Source organism: Salmo trutta, chromosome 2, assembly GCF_901001165.1.
Source record: "Salmo trutta chromosome 2, fSalTru1.1, whole genome shotgun sequence".
Classification (NCBI taxonomy): Eukaryota; Metazoa; Chordata; class Actinopteri; order Salmoniformes; family Salmonidae; genus Salmo; species Salmo trutta.
The window spans coordinates 25,814,829-25,833,202 of record NC_042958.1 but is presented as its reverse complement, the minus strand read 5'-3'; the positions used below and the strand labels follow the sequence as shown (position 1 = coordinate 25,833,202).

At 43.8% G+C, this 18,374-nt stretch overlaps 1 protein-coding gene across 3 annotated transcripts in view; it reads left to right on the top strand.

Moving 5' to 3' along the window:
- The window catches only part of odad2 (outer dynein arm docking complex subunit 2), a 74,320-nt gene that overhangs the window by 28,431 nt on the left and 27,515 nt on the right, over nt 1-18,374 (top strand). For all 3 annotated transcript variants that reach the window (XM_029699381.1, XM_029699389.1, XM_029699397.1), the window contains 6 exons: nt 4,872-5,018; nt 5,441-5,650; nt 6,686-6,919; nt 7,133-7,243; nt 7,394-7,548; nt 17,401-17,643. In XM_029699381.1, the coding sequence (XP_029555241.1) occupies nt 4,872-5,018; nt 5,441-5,650; nt 6,686-6,919; nt 7,133-7,243; nt 7,394-7,548; nt 17,401-17,643 (1,100 nt within the window). The remainder of the gene's footprint in view (nt 1-4,871; nt 5,019-5,440; nt 5,651-6,685; nt 6,920-7,132; nt 7,244-7,393; nt 7,549-17,400; nt 17,644-18,374) is intronic.

The window sequence follows — 18,374 nt, the reverse complement described above, 5'->3', positions numbered from 1 at the left end:
ATTAACGGACCATAAGAAATGCTTGTTTTTCTAAACTCAGCAAAAAAAGAAATTTCCTTTTTTCAGGACCCTGTCTTTCAAAGATAATTTGTAAAAATCCAAATAACTTCACAGATCTTCATTGTAAAGGGTTTAAACACTGTTTCCCATGCTGGTTCAATGAACCATAAACAGTTAATGAACATGCACCTGTGGATCGGTCGTTAAGACACTAACAGTTTACAGACGGTCGGCAATTAAGGTCACAGTTCTGAAAACCTAGGACATTAATGAGGCCTTTCTACTGACTCTGAAAAACACCAAAAGAAAGATGCCCAGGTTCCCTGCTCATCTGCAGCCAGGGAAATAAATTGCAATTGTCCGTACTGTGAGACGCCTAAGACAGCGCTACAGGGAGACAGGACGGACAGCTGATCGTCCTCACAGTGGCAGACCATGTGTAACAACACCTGCACAGGATTGGTACATCCGAACATCACACCTGTGGGACAGGTACAGGATGGCAACAACAACTGCCCGAGTTACACCAGGAACTCACAATCCCTCCATCAGTGCTCAGACTGTCTGCAATAGGCTGAGAGAGGCTGGACTAAGGGCTTCTATGCCTGTTATAAGGCAGGTCCTCACCAGACATCACCGGCAACAACGTTGCCTATGGGCACAAACCCACCGTCGCTGGAACAGACAGGGCTGGCAAAAAGTGCTCTTCACTGACGAGTCGCGGTTTTGTCTCACCAGGGGTGATGGTCAGATTTGCGTTTAGCGTCGAAGGAATGAGTGTTACACCGAGGCCTGTACTCTGGAGCTGTCACGCCCTGATTTGTTTCACCTGTCCTTGTGATTGTCTCCACCCCCTCCAGGTGTCGCTGATTTTCCCCAGTGTATTTATCCCTGTGTTTCCTGTCTCTCTGTGCCAGTTCATCTTGTTTGTTTTTACAAGTCAACCAGTGTTTTTCCCGTTGCTTTTTGCTATTCTCCTTTTTCTAGTCCTCCCGGTTTTGACCCTTGCCTGTTCTGGACTCTGTACTCACCTGCCTGACCATTCTGCCTGCCTTGACCACGAACCTGTCTGCCACTCTGTACCTCCTGGACTCTGATCTGGTTTTGACCTTTTGCCTGTCCTTAACCATTCTCTTGCCTTCTCCTTTTGGATTATTAAACATTGTAAGACTCCAACCATCTGCCTCCTGTGTCTGCATCTGTGTCTCACCTTGTGTCATGATAGGAGCGGGATCAATTTGGAGGTGGAGGGTCCCTCATGGTCTGGGGCAGTGTTTCACAGCATCATTGGACTGAGCTTGTTGTCATTGCAGGCAATCTCAACGCTGTGCGTTACAGGGAAGACATCCTCCTCCCTCATGTGGTACCCTTCCTGCAGGCTCATCCTGACATGACCCTCCAGAATGACAATGCCACCAGCCATACTGCTCATTCTGTGCGTGATTTCCTGCAAGACAGGAATGTCAGTGTTCTGCCATGGCCAGCGAAGAGCCCGGATCTCAATCCCATTGAGCACGTCTGGGACCTGTTGGATCGGAGGGTGAGGGCTAGGGCCATTCCCCGCCAGAAATGTCCGGGAACTTGCAGGTGCCTTGCTGGAAGAGTGGGGTAACATCTCACAGCAAGAAATGTGAGATCTGTTGCAGTCCATGAGGAGGAGATGCACTGCAGTACATAATGCAGCTGGTGGCCACACCAGATACTGACTGTTACTTTTGATTTTGACTCCCCCTTTGTTCAGGGACACATTATTCAATTTCTGTTAGTCACATCTGTGGAACATGTTCAGTTTATGTCTCAGTTGTGGAATCTTGTGTTCATACAAATATTTACACATGTTAAGTTTGCTGAAAATAAATGCAGTTGACAATGAGAGGGCGTTTCTTTTTTTTGCTGCGTTAATATTGGTAATTGACTGCATTCATGACAGTATACTGTATTTATGAATACTGAATTCCCTTCATTCTTTCCCTACTTTGTAATGTGAAATATTTAAAGATATTTTTCCTCTGGATATAATTTATGAGGACATTTAGTCATCTCTATTCTTATTGCCAAATCCTGCTGGTAGTGAAATGTATTGAGCAGTGAGTCCCTCCCCAGTTTTGGAGCAGACGTGTTCACCTGGGTTTAAACTACTATAAACAAAACACATAGCAGCCTAACCTCTGCAGTCTTCCCTGTTATCCCCCCTATTGTGACAAGTGTAAATCTATGAAGTATTGTTTATTTTCTGTGGCGAATCACAAATGCCCCAAAGTCACATAAATACTGTAGAAAAATGTCCTCATCATGTTATGTAAACCCTAGTCATTGGTTATGTTTACAGTTTATTCATGTGTCTTTCATAAGCTGTAGTCTTTCGATGCAGACAGAGGTCGCTTCCCAAATAGTACCCTATTCTCTTTATAGTGCACTACTTTTGACCAATGCCCATAGGGTAGTGTACTTTATAGGGAATAGTGTGCCATTTGACAGACAGTTGTTGAGTTGTAGGCTATCTGCCCCCTCTGCCTGCACATCTGCCCCTATCATGCTAGCTGGATGAGAGTCAGAGACATCCATCTTAACAGATTGTCAGATGTTGTCAATGTTTTAAAGAATGTCTACAATACTTCTAAACCAAAGCTAACACAACTGGAAGCATATGATATTTTCTCTCTGGTATCAGTTCTAAACATAGCGTTTTGTTTTTACAAGGTATGATCCTAGCCCCACTGAATCCTTTGAAGAGTGGGAAGGGGTGGTGGAGACTATATAAGCAGTAGATCCACTGCTGTTAATAGACAAAAGGTTCACATTTAGGCCAACGTCATAATATGGGGAACACATGTGTCCATTATCCCACTCACAACAGTGTTTCAGGCTGCCTCTTTTTGGGAACTCTTTCATATCACGGTTCACCCAGATACAGCGATTTAACTGTACTCCCATAACATGAACTGCGTAGAACATACTGTTATCCATTGTCGTTTTTTTCCCTTTAAATAGCTCTTCTATCTCACGTTAGTACGTTCATTACATAAGAGATTTGAGTCTCCTTTGCGTGGGTAGAGTAATCTGTCTGGGATGGTCCTGAGTCGGAGATGTTTGTGAAGTGTGCAACTAATAAAGCAGCTTGCAGTAGTGCCCTAAGAACTCACTGATCTCCACGTCTGTCTGTGGTTAATTTAAAAGAAGAACAGAAAGAAAAAAAATAAACAATAAGATTTGGATTGTTCACTTGCCAGGAGATTTTGACTTTAGGATGCCATGTCACATTTCAAAGTCGTGTAACACATCCAGTTTACTGCTGTATTTTCTACCTACTGCGAGGAACTGTTGTTTCAATCTGGAATTAGGTTTTGTTCTGTCTAAACTATACTGAACAAAAATATAAATGCGACATGCAACAATTTTACTGAGTTACAGTTCATATAAGGAAATCAGTCAATTGAAATAAATTCATTATGCCCTGATCTATGGATTTCACACGACTGGGCAAGGGTGCAGCCGTAGGCCCACCCACTTGGGAGCCAGGCCCAGCCAATCAGAATGAGTTTTTCTCCACAAAATGGCTTTATTACAGACAGAAATACTCCTCAGTTTCATCAGCTGTCCGGGTGGCTGGTCTCAGATGATCCCGCAGGTGAAGAAGCCGGATGTGGAGGTCCTGGGCTGGCACGGTTACACGTGGTCTGCGGTTGTGAGGCTGGTTGTGCAATTCTCTAAAACAACGTTGGATGCAGCTTATAATAGAGAAATGACAATTAAATTCTCTGGCAACAGCTCTGGTGGACATTCCTACAAGTCACCATGGCAATTGCACACCCTCTCAAAACTTGAGACATCTGTGGCATTGTGTTGTGTGACAAAACATTTCAGAGTGGCCTTTTATTGTCCCCAGCACAAGGTGCAACTGTGTAATGATCATGCTGTTTAATCAGCTGATTGATATGCCACACCTATCAGGTGGATGGATTATCTTGGCAAAGGAGAAATGCTCACTAACAAGGATGTAAACAAATGAGTACACAACATTTTGGAGAAATAAGCTTTTTGTGTGTATGGAACATTTCTGTGATCAGCTAATGAAACATCTGATCAACATTTTACATGTTGCGTTTGTATTTTATTCAGTATATTTCACATCAACAGAAGGTACACTGCAGGAAGAAGACACAATACAGACTAAGTATCTGAGAATTGCAATTGTTGTATCTACCTTCTGCCAACTTCCTTCTTTATGCATGTAATGCCACACTCAATCTCAACTAAATTGTTTGGTTATGTGTCCAACACTGTCAGCCCAATCACCTATCATTATATAGGTCAGAGAATGACCCCAGTCACCTGTTTTACATCTTTACATTGTGTTACACTTAAGAAGCAATAAACCCAAATTGGCTCAATATCCTCTTCCTATATATTGAGGCACTTGAAGTGAAAGATATATTTTTTTTACTCCCAAACCACTTGTTTGCTTAGTAGTAGTTACTAAGTAGCTAATTGGGTAGAAACAAGCTTTGAGTTATTTTGTGTGTGTATAGCAACTGTCATAACAGAGAGTCTTTTGAAATGCTTACTCATTATGTTCAATCAACATTTCAATGCAAATTTTTCTCTTTTATCTTTAACTTAGGTCATTGTCTATGGTTTCTGGCCACAGGCATCTTAGTAGTCCGAGTCAGTGCCATTCCATATCAAATCATTTCTCTCCACCGGTGTTTAACTGTCACAAAATAACCCGAGCAGGCATGGTTAAAGAGAGATATCAGTAGAGGGAAGGAGGGGAGACACTGTGTCCTCGTGTTTCTAAACGTCTCTTTAATTATTTTCTCTGCCGTTTTATTCATTTATTCATTGGTGCCGTGTTTTCATTCTTATTTCAGGGAGGCAACCAGACGGCCACTGTGATTGCTCTGTGCTCCATGAGGGACTTTAATTTAGCCCAGGAGACGTGCCAACTGGCCATCCGGGATGTAGGTGGCCTTGAAGTCCTCATTAACTTGCTGGATACAGAAGAAATCAAATGCAAAGTGAGTAGCCCTCCCAGTCCCTGCTCCCTGCCAAGCGGACCTGGATGCCCTTGGGGGGAAACAGAGCTGCCCCTGTGCTGTGTGTGCCAGCCTAGTGTTTCAGATACCCAGAGTACTGACTGGGGGCCCTTTAAAGACACCGGGTAGCAATTAGACTCCAATAGACCTAATGAGATGTGTGGGCGCTTTTTATACAGCATGCCTTTATATTGAAACTCTTTAGAAACGGCTGTCTATATTTAGGGGTCACGTTTTGGGGGTTTACCTAATCCTGTTTACTTGTGCTCTTGTTGACGGATGTTTAGCCCATGTTGTTGACGTTGGCTTTGCAGTTTTTCTTCATACAAGCCAACGTTTTTTACTTGCTAAGGAGATTTAGCGAGATGTACTTTGTGGACTTACCGTCTTCGTGCATGATTTAGATTGGCTCTCTGAAGATTCTGAAGGAGATCAGCCGTAACTCTCAGATCCGCCGGGCCATCGCTGACCTGGGTGGCCTGCAGACCATGGTGAAGATCTTGGACTCCCCAGACAAGGACCTAAAATACCTGGCCGCAGAGACCATCGCCAACGTGGCCAAGTTCAGACGGGCCAGGAGGACAGTCAGACAGCACGGAGGGATCAAGAGACTGGTGAGTCTAGTGGGAAGATATATACTGCACTGTACTGTAGCACAGCAGCGCATAGTCTTGCACAAGGGAACATAATACTAATGTCATTTAGACAGACGCTTTGATCCAAAACATTGACAGTGACACATAAATATATGGGAATGTAACCCGTGCGGGAAATGAACCCACAGTCCTGCTGATGTTCCCAGCAGCACCCTCTAACTGACCCACTACAGAGCCTATTTGGAGTCACATGCTATAGCAAAGCAGAAACTTAGACAATATAGTCCAATATAGTCAAATCATGGCTCCCCTCTACAGAACACAGCCCAGCACAGCAACACACAGCTCTTCACAGCACTGGCTCTTCTAAGTACCTCCAGTTTCCATACACTGGGATCCCTGATACATGCCACCCTCACCCACCTTTCCCCTAGTTTTATGTTACAAAACATCAAAGTCATTGGGGGGGAAACGGATAGAATGTCCTTTGACATCCTTGGATCTGAGTTGATGTTTATTGACAGAGCGACCTGTGATTAAAGCCTGTGGGCCTTGTATATTTATCCTCAAGCACCAAATCGGATGTGCTCATTCAGTCATTGCAGTGGAGAGATTAATTTCACGCTGAACTACAGACTGAGACCACCTTTGAACTGCATAACATGTGTAATAGCTTTGCCTGCTCTGTCTCAGTGGCCGTGCAGGAACTATGGCTTTAACACAGCTCTGACACACAGACTGACGGTCATAAAGGGTCACTCTGGGATTTCAACACTGTAACATCAACACGCAGACCTGCTCTTTTTCCACATTCTGAATCTCTGTTTTTTTATTCTGTCAGCCCACATAATAATATGATTTAATTATTCACTTAATCATGGCCAACAACTTTGCTAATCTCATTTAATAGATTGCGTCAATGGAAACCACAGCTATCATAACAGCATTTCCTGTGGTTTTCACATTCACTCTCACAATGTCTGATATATATTTTCTTTGATGCACACTGGATCGTTGAGTGTGTGTTGTCTGTGTGTGTGTGTGTGTTCCCAGGTGGAGTTACTAGACTGCGTGCCTGACTCGGCGGCCCTGACAGAGGAGCAGGAGAAGGACGTGGAGGTGGCTCGCTGCGGGGCCCTGGCCCTCTGGAGCTGCAGTAAGAGCACCAGGAACAAAGAGGCCATCCGCAAGGCCGGGGGCATCCCTCTGCTGGCTCGCCTGCTCAAATCTCCCCACGAGAACATGCTGATCCCTGTCGTGGGAACCCTGCAGGAGTGTGCCTCTGAGGTGAGGGGCTCACTATGAGCCGCTGGCCAAAAGAAGTGCCCTGTATAGGGAATAGGGTGCCATTTTGGGTATACCTATGGTTTAGTGGGCAGCATGTGTAGCAGATTAAGGTATGGAGTGCCACCCTGAAGAGGACCGCCTAGTGATTCATCATTGCAAACCAAAACACTGTCATTGACTGCCTATGTGTTTTCTCTGAACATTCATTTCCAGAGAAGTTACAGGATTGCCATCCAGACGGAGGGTATGATCGAGGACTTGGTGAAAAACCTCAACTGTGACAACCACGAGCTACAGATGCACTGCGCCAGTGCCATCTTCAAGGTAACCATGGTTATGACTCATGTTAAGAATGTTTTCAGTCCATCATAATTAAACAAGAATAAATTGAGGCTGGGAATGTGGACAATGTATAAGCATTAGGGCAAGAAGCGTCCCAAAATACGTCTAGGAATGTTTGTCTGTCTGTCTCAGTGTGCAGAGGACAAGCGTACCCGTGACCTGGTGCGTCAGTGTGAGGGCCTGCATCCCCTGGTGACTCTGCTGAGCCAGGCAGACAACAAGCAGCTCCTGGCTGCCACCACCGGGGCCATCTGGAAGTGCTCCATCAGCATGGAGAACGTGGCTAAGTAACGTTACCCCTCACTCTCCCTCCATCCAGGCATCCCTCCCTCCTTCTCTCCTTCCCATTATTATTAACCCTCATTATCACTACAGCCCCACTCAGACTGGAGCCTGACCAGCACCAGAGGTAAACTGTGTGTTGCTGGTCGTGATCCCATATTTACTGTAGTGGGGGGTGAGGGGGCGGAGTACTTTAGAGTGGGGCATGTCTTATGTCATTGGTAGGTTGGTGTAATTACTGGTAGCCTATAAAATTAGCCTGGCCCTGACTTACCCACACAGAAGTGCATTTTTGTTTTGACTGATGTCCACTTGGCATGTATTGAGTGGGCAGCCATAGGTGCTCGCAATACTCAGATAATATGTTTGCAAACTTAGTGTCATGAGTCTGATGGGAATTTAGAGAGCTAACTTTAAAGTATGGTGAGATGGGTCTACAGTACGTTCCAATGGAAATCCTAGTGGCAGCGGTTGGGATGAGGTCGATATGCTGCAATCACGTGCCGTTTTTACGAGACCTCTCATTTGTTCATATGTGAGTCTCACTTTTTCCACTCCCAAAAGTTGTCACATCTCATCCTTTACGTTGTGTCTGGCTGAAGTGATTGTTAAGTGAATGTTAAGTTTTGCAGATACACAGATTCTATTATCTCTGATCTTTTATGTGACGGTTAGCAGGAGGAATGTGCGCTTTTCTACTGTTAACAAAAGATGAAGTAAAGAGTTGATTTTATAGACACCCTATGGTTAGTCTAAAGCAGTTCTTCTCCCATTAGTAATGAACATGGGCAAGCGGACTGAGAGAAAGCTGCCTAGAAAATGACTCCTCCATAATGTTGGAAATGTAAGCTGACAGACTCTTAAATCATTTGTCATGTTACGGCATACCCACGTTTATTTCATTGTCATTTAGTTCTCTTCAACAGTCACACTTTCTGGAATCTTTCCTGGCTGGCTTTATTTCGCATGGGATGATTTTTTAAATCAGTAATTTTCCCTCAAAAATAAATAATGCCTGAATATCGTGCCCTGGCATCTCTCAATGTTTGCTAAAGGTACTCCCATGACTTGTTTTGTTGTTGCTGTATTTCTTTTATTTGTCCCAGTGACTCAGTGGACAATGCAAGCCATATGCATTAATTTATACCACAGTAACCTCTTAATAAATTCAAGGCTTATTTTCAGAAACGTAGCCAACAAACTGATAAGGCTGTGGCTCTTTTTAATACGTTTTTACGATAAAAGAGGCTTTTGGAGTTTTATATGGTTTTATATGATGAATTAAGATAATGTGGAAATGTCTAGCATCTGACTCAAAAATTCTGTAGGACTGAAAATTGCAGAGGAATTTAAAAAATAATAGTAAAATGTCCCAGTAGCACTCACACCGGTCTCTCTCCACTTCATATTTCATAACTGACAGAATGATATCCTACATTTAGAGTCTAAGTTAAGTCTTCCCAACTGGAAGAAAGTGCCTGTTGCCACAGTCAATTAAGCAATGATCCCATTATAGAAGCATGCCAATAGCGCTCTCTTTAAAACAGGTGGATATAGATTACTATCTCTGGTGCCAAGTTCATGATGGACAACCAGACCAGTGGTTATTGTCATAAACAAAAGCATATGTTCTGTTTGCATAGAACGAGGAGTGTTGGATGACAACATATTTAGTTATAAAGACTAAAGAATTCATACAGGAGAGAGTTCAAGAAACAAAGTGAACCTTTCAGACTGCCTTTCAGTCCTCTGGCTACTTAACAAGAATCATATTGAGTCCAGTTCTGATGCATATAAAATAACACAAAAATGGCAGAGATTGGGAGCCTTTAGAGTTCAGCCTGGCACGGCGATAAAACAAATGAACTACAGTGGCAATGAGTAATGTGGCACCTTGTGCACTTGCTCCCATTACAGGCCGCTTGTCTCAGCGTACTTACTCATAACACTGTTGCTATGCAAAAATGGTCCATAATAATAATAATAATAATAATAAATAATGATACTGATAATCACATGTAAAACCGCAATTGGTTGACACTTCATTGGCAAGCATCAAACCCTCACACTCATTTAGGGGAATGTGATAAATAACTAAGGAATCCAGTCAGTGAGAGAGAGCGACCCAAAGGGCCGTATCACCCACTACAATGTTTCATTGAACGGTTACCTTCCTGTGTAGTGTTTGTGTTTAGTTTTTTGGACGGCTCGGGCGGTTGGTGTGAATAAAGGTAGAAATTTGGCAGTGGGTTCTCCAGGAAGGCCGGAGACAAAACCAGTATTATGAAGAGTAGAGCACTGACTGTTTTAATCCACACTTACATTTGCGAGTGGATCATTTTTAAAACATTTTTTTTTTTTTACTCTCCCAGGGTTATTTGAATAACATGTAAAAATGTCAAGACGCAGGTTTGGAATCACATGACCAAGCCATTACTGTCAAAAAGGAACGGCTGCAAACAGTAATAGAGTTTTTTGTTGAGAGTTGTTAAGGGCCGTTGTGTTCATTTCAGAATCAATCATGGGCTGAGTGGTGTTTCGAGACGAAAATCGTTTTCGAATATATTTGACAGAAACAGTAATGAGAGGGAGTTGAGCTTTTTTTGTATTCCCAAGTAGTAAATGAACAACTCAAACAGCCCTTGTGGCCAATAGCAGACAGTGTGCTTTCCTGTGAGTGATCTTTAACATGGCATGGCTGTACTGTACAGTAGGGATGTGTGGGATGCAGGCCTGAGAGATGTGGAGCGAGAGGGAGACCTCCACTAAAGCCCAGAAGAAGACGCATGTGTTAGCTATTTTCCTGATTAATGATGCATCAACATAAGAGATCATTGATGGCAAAAAAAAAATCATCTTCATAACTTAAGTGTGTTTGTTTTAAAGGTCTACATCGGCTAAATTCCGAGAGATTGACATTTTCCTAAGACCTGCAATATGGAGCCTATAGCCTATAGTCTGAACATGACTGGAGGAAAAAGTGAAAAAGTGACTTTAATACAGTATGTCAGTATACAGTGGGGGGGAAAGTATTTGATCCCCTGCTGATTTTGTACGTTTGCCCACTGACAAAGAAATGATCAGTCTATAATTTTAATGGTAGGTTTATTTGAACAGTGAGAGACAGAATAACAACAAAAAAATCCAGAAAAACGCATATTAAAAATGCTATAAATTGATTTGCATTTTAATGGGGGAAATAAGTATTTGACCCCCTCTCAATCAGAATGATTTCTGGCTCCCTGGTGTCTTTTATACAGGTAACGAGCTGAGATTAGGAGCACACTCTTAAAGGGAGTGCTCCTCATCTCAGCTTGTTACCTGTATAAAAGACACCTGTCCACAGAAGCAATCAATCAATCAGATTCCAAACTCTCCACCATGGCCAAGACCAAAGAGCTCTCCAAGGATGTCAGGGACAGGATTGTAGACCTAAACAAGGCTGGAATGGGCTACAAGACCATTCCCCCTGCTCAAGAAAGCACATATACATGCCCGTCTGAATTTTGCCAATGAACATCTGAATTATTCAGAGGACAACTGGGTGAAAGTGTTGTGGTCAGATGAGACCAAAAATGGAGCTCTTTGGCATCAACTCAACTCACCGTGTTTGGAGGAGGAATGCTGCCTATGACCCCAAGAACACCATCCCCACCATCAAACATGGAGGTGGAAACATTATGCTTTCGGGGTGTTTTTCTGCTAAGGGGACAGGACAACTTCACCGCATCAAAGGGATGATGGACGGGGCCATGTACCGTCAAATCTTGGGTGAGAACCTCCTTCCCTCAGCCAGGGCATTGAAAATGGGTCGTGGATGGGTATTCCAGCATGACAATGACCCAAAACACATGGCCAAGGCAACAAAGGAGTGGCTCAAGAAGAAGCACATTAAGGTCCTGGAGTGGCCTAGCCAGTCTCCAGACCTTAATCCCATAGAAAATCTGTGGAGGGAGCTGAAGGTTTGAGTTGCCAAACGTCAGCCTCGAAACCTTAATGACTTGGAGAAGATCTGCATAGAGGAGTTGGACAAAATCCCTCCTGAGATGTGTGCAAACCTGGTGGCCAACTACAAGAAACGTCTGACCTCTGTGATTGCCAACAAGGGTTTTGCCACCAAGTACTAAGTCATGTTTTGCAGAGGGGTCAAATACTTATTTCCCTCATTAAAATGCAAATCAATTTATAACATTTTTGACATGCGTTTTTTATGTTTTGTTGTTGTTATTCTGTCTCTCACTGTTCAAATAAACCTACCATTAAAATTATAGACTGATCATTTCTTTGTCAGTGGGCAAACGTACAAAATCAGCAGGGGATCAAATACTTTTTCCCCCCACTGTATGTATGAAAGGCCTTAATAAAAAGGCCTCTCAAACCTCTTGTCTCGCATTAGGAACATTTTGGACTGTTTTTTTGTGCAGATTTATAGGTGCATTGGTATGTGTCCCCTTGAACCTTATATACGGAAGTGTTATGCACACACACAGAAGCTGTGTAAAAACTAAGCCCTGTAACAAACAAGTGAGGGAATAACTTTGCAATGGAAAGTGGTCCTTGCCAAGACTCGGACTGTATTTGCCAGCGCAATAATGTTTGAGGTCAAGATTGTATGGTTCAGTTACAATTACTGACTATCTGTCCAGTCCTCCTTCTCTTACCTCTCTTCCAGAGTCTATGATGAGCAGAACACCATCATTTTGTATCATAATGATACTTATTTCTTACCTCCAGTTTCTATCTACAGAATTTTGCTCACCCGACCTCTAGGCCTATTCAGGCAGCAGTTCACTCTCCTTCATTTTGAAGTGAGTTCATTTTTCTGTTCAACGTTAGGCAGTAGAATTTATCCTTCTGAAAGTATCCCAGGCCCTTTATGATTCCCATTGAACGTCTTCAAGGCTCTCTTCCTTTCCAGTAGTCCTTGAAATTACTCTTTCACACACAGCCCCTTCTTAAAAACAAACTGTCTGTGGTATAAAAGGACAGACAGGCAGCATTCAAGTTCTTTGCACCACGAATGTGAATGAATGTGTTACTGTAACAGATGTGTTTAGAAAAAGAGCAACACAATTCGTCCTGAAACTGCTACACAGAAGCCTCTCTTTGGTCCCTGTGCCTTTTGACAGGCCTTAATGATGCTTCCACTTGTATTGAGCCTACTGTTTGTACGAGGAGCTGATTCAGCCAGCTTTGTGTTACTTCTGCCATCTTTATTACGCGAGCTGGGATTGGCTGAACAAAAATAGGCATGACTTGCAGTCCATTTATCAAAAGTTATTTGTGCAATTACAAGGGAATTCTAGGTCAGGGAATTTCCAGGGACCTCACAATACGATATTATCACAATGCTTAAGAGCCGATATGATATGTATTGCGATTCTATCAAATCAACATTTATTGGTCTGGTACACAGTTTTACAGATGTTATCGCAGGTGCAGAGAAATGCTTATGTTTCTAGCTCCAACAATGCAGAAATGTCTAGCAATCCAATGACTATACACATATAATCCAAAATGTACACAAAAAAATAAGAAATGAAGATGAGCAATTTTATATATATAGTTATTTTTTTGAGCAGTGTATATATATATATATATATAGCCTGTCTCCTGGTAGGATCTATATATATATATATATATATATATATATATATATATATATATAGATCCTCAGACCCCTTATATATATATATATATATATATATATATATATATATATATACACTGCTCAAAAAAATTAAGGGAACACTAAAATAACACATCCTAGATCTGAATGAAAGAAACAATCTTATTAAATACTTTTTTCTTTACATAGTTGAATGTGCTGACAACAAAATCACACAAAAATAATCAATGGAAATCCAATTTATCAACCCATGGAGGTCTGGATTTGGAGTCGCACTCAAAATTAAAGTGGAAAACCACACTACAGGCTGATCCAACTTTGATGTAATGTCCTTAAAACAAGTCAAAATGAGGCTCAGTAGTGTGTGTGGCCTCCACGTGCCTGTATGACCTCCCTACAACGCCTGGGCATGCTCCTGATGAGGTGGCGGATGGTCTCCTGAGGGATCTCCTCCCAGACCTGGACTAAAGCGTCCGCCAACTCCTGGACAGTCTGTGGTGCAACGTGGCGTTGGTGGATGGAGCGAGACATGATGTCCCAGATGTGCTCAATTGGATTCAGGTCTGGGGAACGGGCGGGCCAGCATCAATGCCTTCCTCTTGCAGGAACTGCTGACACACTCCAGCCACATGAGGTCTAGCATTGTCTTGCATTAGGAGGAACCCAGGGCCAACCGCACCAGCATATGGTCTCACAAGGGGTCTGAGGATCTCATCTCGGTACCTAATGGCAGTCAGGCTACCTCTGGCGAGCACATGGAGGGCTGTGCGGCCCCCCAAAGAAATGCCACCCCACACCATGACTGACCCACCGCCAAACCAGTCATGCTGGAGGATGTTGCAGGCAGCAGAACGTTCTCCACGGCGTCTCCAGACTCTGTCACGTCTGTCACATGTGCTCAGTGTGAACCTGCTTTCATCTGTGAAGAGCACAGGGCGCCAGTGGCGAATTTGCCAATCTTGGTGTTCTCTGGCAAATGCCAAACGTCCTGCACGGTGTTGGGCTGTAAGCACAACCCCCACCTGTGGAAGTCGGGCCCTCATACCACCCTCATGGAGTCTGTTTCTGACGGTTTGAGCAGACACATGCACATTTGTGGCCTGCTGGAGGTCATTTTGCAGGGCTCTAGCAGTGCTCCTCCTGCTCCTCCTTGCACAAAGGTGGAGGTAGCGGTCCAGCTGCTGGGTTGTTGCCCTCCTAAGGCCTCCTCCACGTCTCCTGATGTACTGGCCTGTCTCCTGGTAGCGCCTCCATGCTTTGGACACTACGCTGACAGACACAGCAAACCTTCTTGCCACAGCTTGCATTGATGTGCCATCCTGGATGAGCTGCACTACCTGAGCCACTTGTGTGGGTTGTAGACTCCGTCTCATGCTACCACTAGAGTGAAAGCACCGCCAGCATTCAAAAGTGACCAAAACATCAGCCAGGAAGCATAGGAACTGAGAAGTGGTCTGTGGTCACCACCTGCAGAACCACTCCTTTATTGGGGGTGTCTTGCTAATTGCCTATAATTTCCACCTGTTGTCTATTCCATTTGCACAACAGCATGTGAAATTTATTGTCAATCAGTGTTGCTTCCTAAGTGGACAGTTTGATTTCACAGAAGTGTGATTGACTTGGAGATACATTGTGTTGTTTAAGTGTTCCCTTTATTTTTTTGAGCAGTGTATATATATATATATGGTGTGTATAGACAGTATGGACAGTATATGAGTAGATAAGGTGTGTATCTCCACCCGGCACAGCCAGAAGAGGACTGGCCACCCCTCATAGCCTGGTTCCTCTCTAGGTTTCTTCCTAGGTTCTGGCCTTTCTAGGGAGTTTTTCCTAGCCACCGTGCTTCTACACCTGCATTGCTTGCTGTTTGGGGGTTTTAGGCTGGGTTTCTGTACAGCACTTTGAGATATCAACTGATGTAAGAAGGGCTTTATAAATAAATGTGATTTGTACAGCAGTAGTTGTATAGGATCAAATCAACACAATGCAAATAGTCCGGGTAGCCATTTGATTGCCTGTTCAGGAGTCTTATGGCTTGGGGGTAAAAACTGTTGAGAAGCCTTTTTGTCCTAGACTTGGCACTCCGGTACCGCTTGCCATGCGATAGTAGAGAGAACAGTCTATGACTGGGGTGGCTGGGGTCTTTGACAAGTTTTAGGGCCTTCCTCTGACACCGTCTGGTGTAGAGGTCCTGGATGGCAGGCAGCTTAGCCCCAGTGATGTACTGGGCCGTACGCACTACCCTCTGTAGTGCCTTGCGGTCAGAGGCCGAGCAATTGCCGTACCAGGCAGTGATGCAACTGGTCAGGATGCTCTCGATGTTACAGCTGTAGAACCTTTTGAGGATCTCAGGACCCATGCCAAATCTTTTTAGTTTCCTGAGGGGGAATAGGCTTTGTCGTGCCCTCTTCACAACTGTCTTGGTGTGTTTGGACCATTCTAGTTTGTTGTTGATGTGGACACCGAGGAACTTGAAGCTCTCAACCTGCTCCACTACAGCCCCGTCGATGAGAATGGGGGCGTGCTCGGTCCTCCTTTTCCTGTAGTCCACAATCATCTCCTTAGTCTTGGTTACGTTGAGGGATAGGTTGTTATTCTGGCACCACACGGCCAGGTCTCTGACCTCCTCCATATAGGCTGTCTCGACGTTGTCTGTGATCAGGCCTACCACTGTTGTGTCGTCTGCAAACTTGATGATGGTGTTGGAGTCGTGCCTGGCCATGCAGTCGTGGGTGAACAGGGAGTACAGGAGGGGACTGAGCACGCACCCCTGTGGAGCTCCAGTGTTGAGGATCAGCGTGCAGAGCCTTGACTAGAATACATTCTGAACATATAAAGTGTGTAAAACAGTATGTAAACAGTATTAAAGTGACCAGTGTTCATTGACTCTTGGGCAGCAGTCTCTAAGGTACAGGGTAGAGTACCGGGTGGTAGCTGGCTAGTAACAGTGACTAAGCAGAGTACTGGGTGGAGCCCGGCTAGTGTTGACTGTTTAACAGTCTGATGGCCTGCAGATAGAAGCTGTTTTCAGTCTCTCGGTCCCAGTCTTGATGCACCTGTACTGTCTTCGCCTTCTAGATGGTAGCGGGGTGAACAGGCCGTGGCTCAGGTGGCTGAGACAATTCTATATGACAATTCTATATGTATTGTGATTCGACACTGCGATTTTATTGCGCTTTGATGTTCCAAACATATTGCTCACTATATGTCTGCTGGAGAGAGACAATAGAGAGCATGATAACATTTGTTTTGATCAGTCATGGAAATAAAAGTGCTCACTATTTAAAAAAAGATGGAGAACAAGCTATAGGATGAAAAATACCGAGTTCTGATGCGTGTACAGCCGACTAGCGCCAGCTAACGCTACCTAGTATCAAATCCATACCCGGAGTCAAAGTATCGATATAATATTGTCCAAAATAATATCTGTAATATCTGTATAAATAATATCCCCCATCACTAAATTCTACTGTTGGAGCACCATGCAGATACAACTTCAGTGGTGTCCGTATGAATAGCATTGTTTTTCTACGCTAAATTCACTAAAAGTTTGCTTTGGCAGCCGCTCCGTTCATTACTGTTTTGCTTGCAAGAATCTGTTTCGGTGGATCATGACCAAAACCAAATGACCTTGGACACTTTCTACAATAGCCTGCGGACTGTGTTGCCAGCAACCATAACTGTGAGGGAAAACAGTCATAGAACTTAATCGTACATCAGAGGTTTGTTGAGGCTTTCTGCAACCACATTATATCCCTCTTAAATGTTTACTGTCGTTTACCCACTCGGTAGTTCTGGCAAACAAAGTGAAATCACAGTAAAACAGGGAGTGAACTAGTCCAAGCCACAGTGAACCTCGGTCATGCAAAGTACATGTGTGGAGAGGCCTTTGAGCAGTCGTGGGAAAACTGTCCTGTTGTTACTGGGTCAAGTGATTTGTGCTGAAAAAATACATCCGTTCCCAAATATAACTCCATTCCTGAAATGTATCATTCTCTATATTATCACACTGTCACCTGGCCAATCCAAGACATTTTGACTTGCTCCACACACATTGTAACATCTACAGGATATTGATTAGGATTCAGAATTATGTCCTATTCTTGAAACCCCTACACTTACAGTATGTCCAAAGCTGCATATAACATATAAGGCTATAAAAAAGATGGAAGTGATTGGTTGAATAAAGTGATTGGTTGATTGACCCAGGTTCTGTGCCTTTCCCCAGGTTCCAGGATTACAAGGCCTTGGAGACCCTGGTCGGTCTGCTGACAGACCAGCCTGAGGAGGTGCTGGTGAACGTGGTCGGCGCGCTGGGCGAGGGGGCCCAGAAACCTGCCAACAGGGCCACCATCAGGAAGTGTGGAGGCATCCAGCCCCTGGTCAACCTGCTGACGGGAACCAACCAGGCCCTGCTGGTCAACGTCACCAAGGCTGTGGGAGCCTGCGCCACCGAGCTTGAGAATATGACGTTAGTCAAAGAGATATATATATTTAATGTTGTGGCGTAAATCACCAACTCCGTTCAGATGATCAACAGTGGTGATGCTTTATTTGATATCTGACTTACGACCCATTTATTGACATCTCTAAAGCTCTTCAAAATGATTCATAGCCTCTATCATTAACGGTCGTTCATCATCGTAATTGGTCCTAATAATGTTGATAACAGACGGTGTCCTGGTGATAATGTCAGGCTATGATCTTAATCTTTCATCCTCACCAGGTAGGTTTAATGTTCATCTTCAGTGGAGTGACAGTTTTAAAAGCCTTGTTTATTGTACCTGCTGCGATAAATATGGTTGTGGTGGCGCGTCCCACAGTTTTACTGTACGTCTGTGGTCATTCATGTTGCTGAACTGGTCAGAGTAGCATACCTTCAGCCATCCAAGCCCTCGTGGCTGGAAAAACATCAACAGTGAACACATAGCTACAGTCCAGTCCTGCTAACTACAGTATGTGCTGCTTATTTGGCTTCAATCCTCCTAAACACTGCATACAATATAGTCCCATTTGAATCGCATTGCTATTACAAGGCTGTTACAGACTGCAAGACCCTTACTTAGTTAACACTGGACACAAATAACTTTACGTCTGAGTATGTTTTGTTAGGCTTGCCATTAATGCCATTGTAAGAATAAGTAATATGGTGTTGATAAGTATAACCACAGTGGTTCAATAAAAGTTGCAGAACTGTTGTTT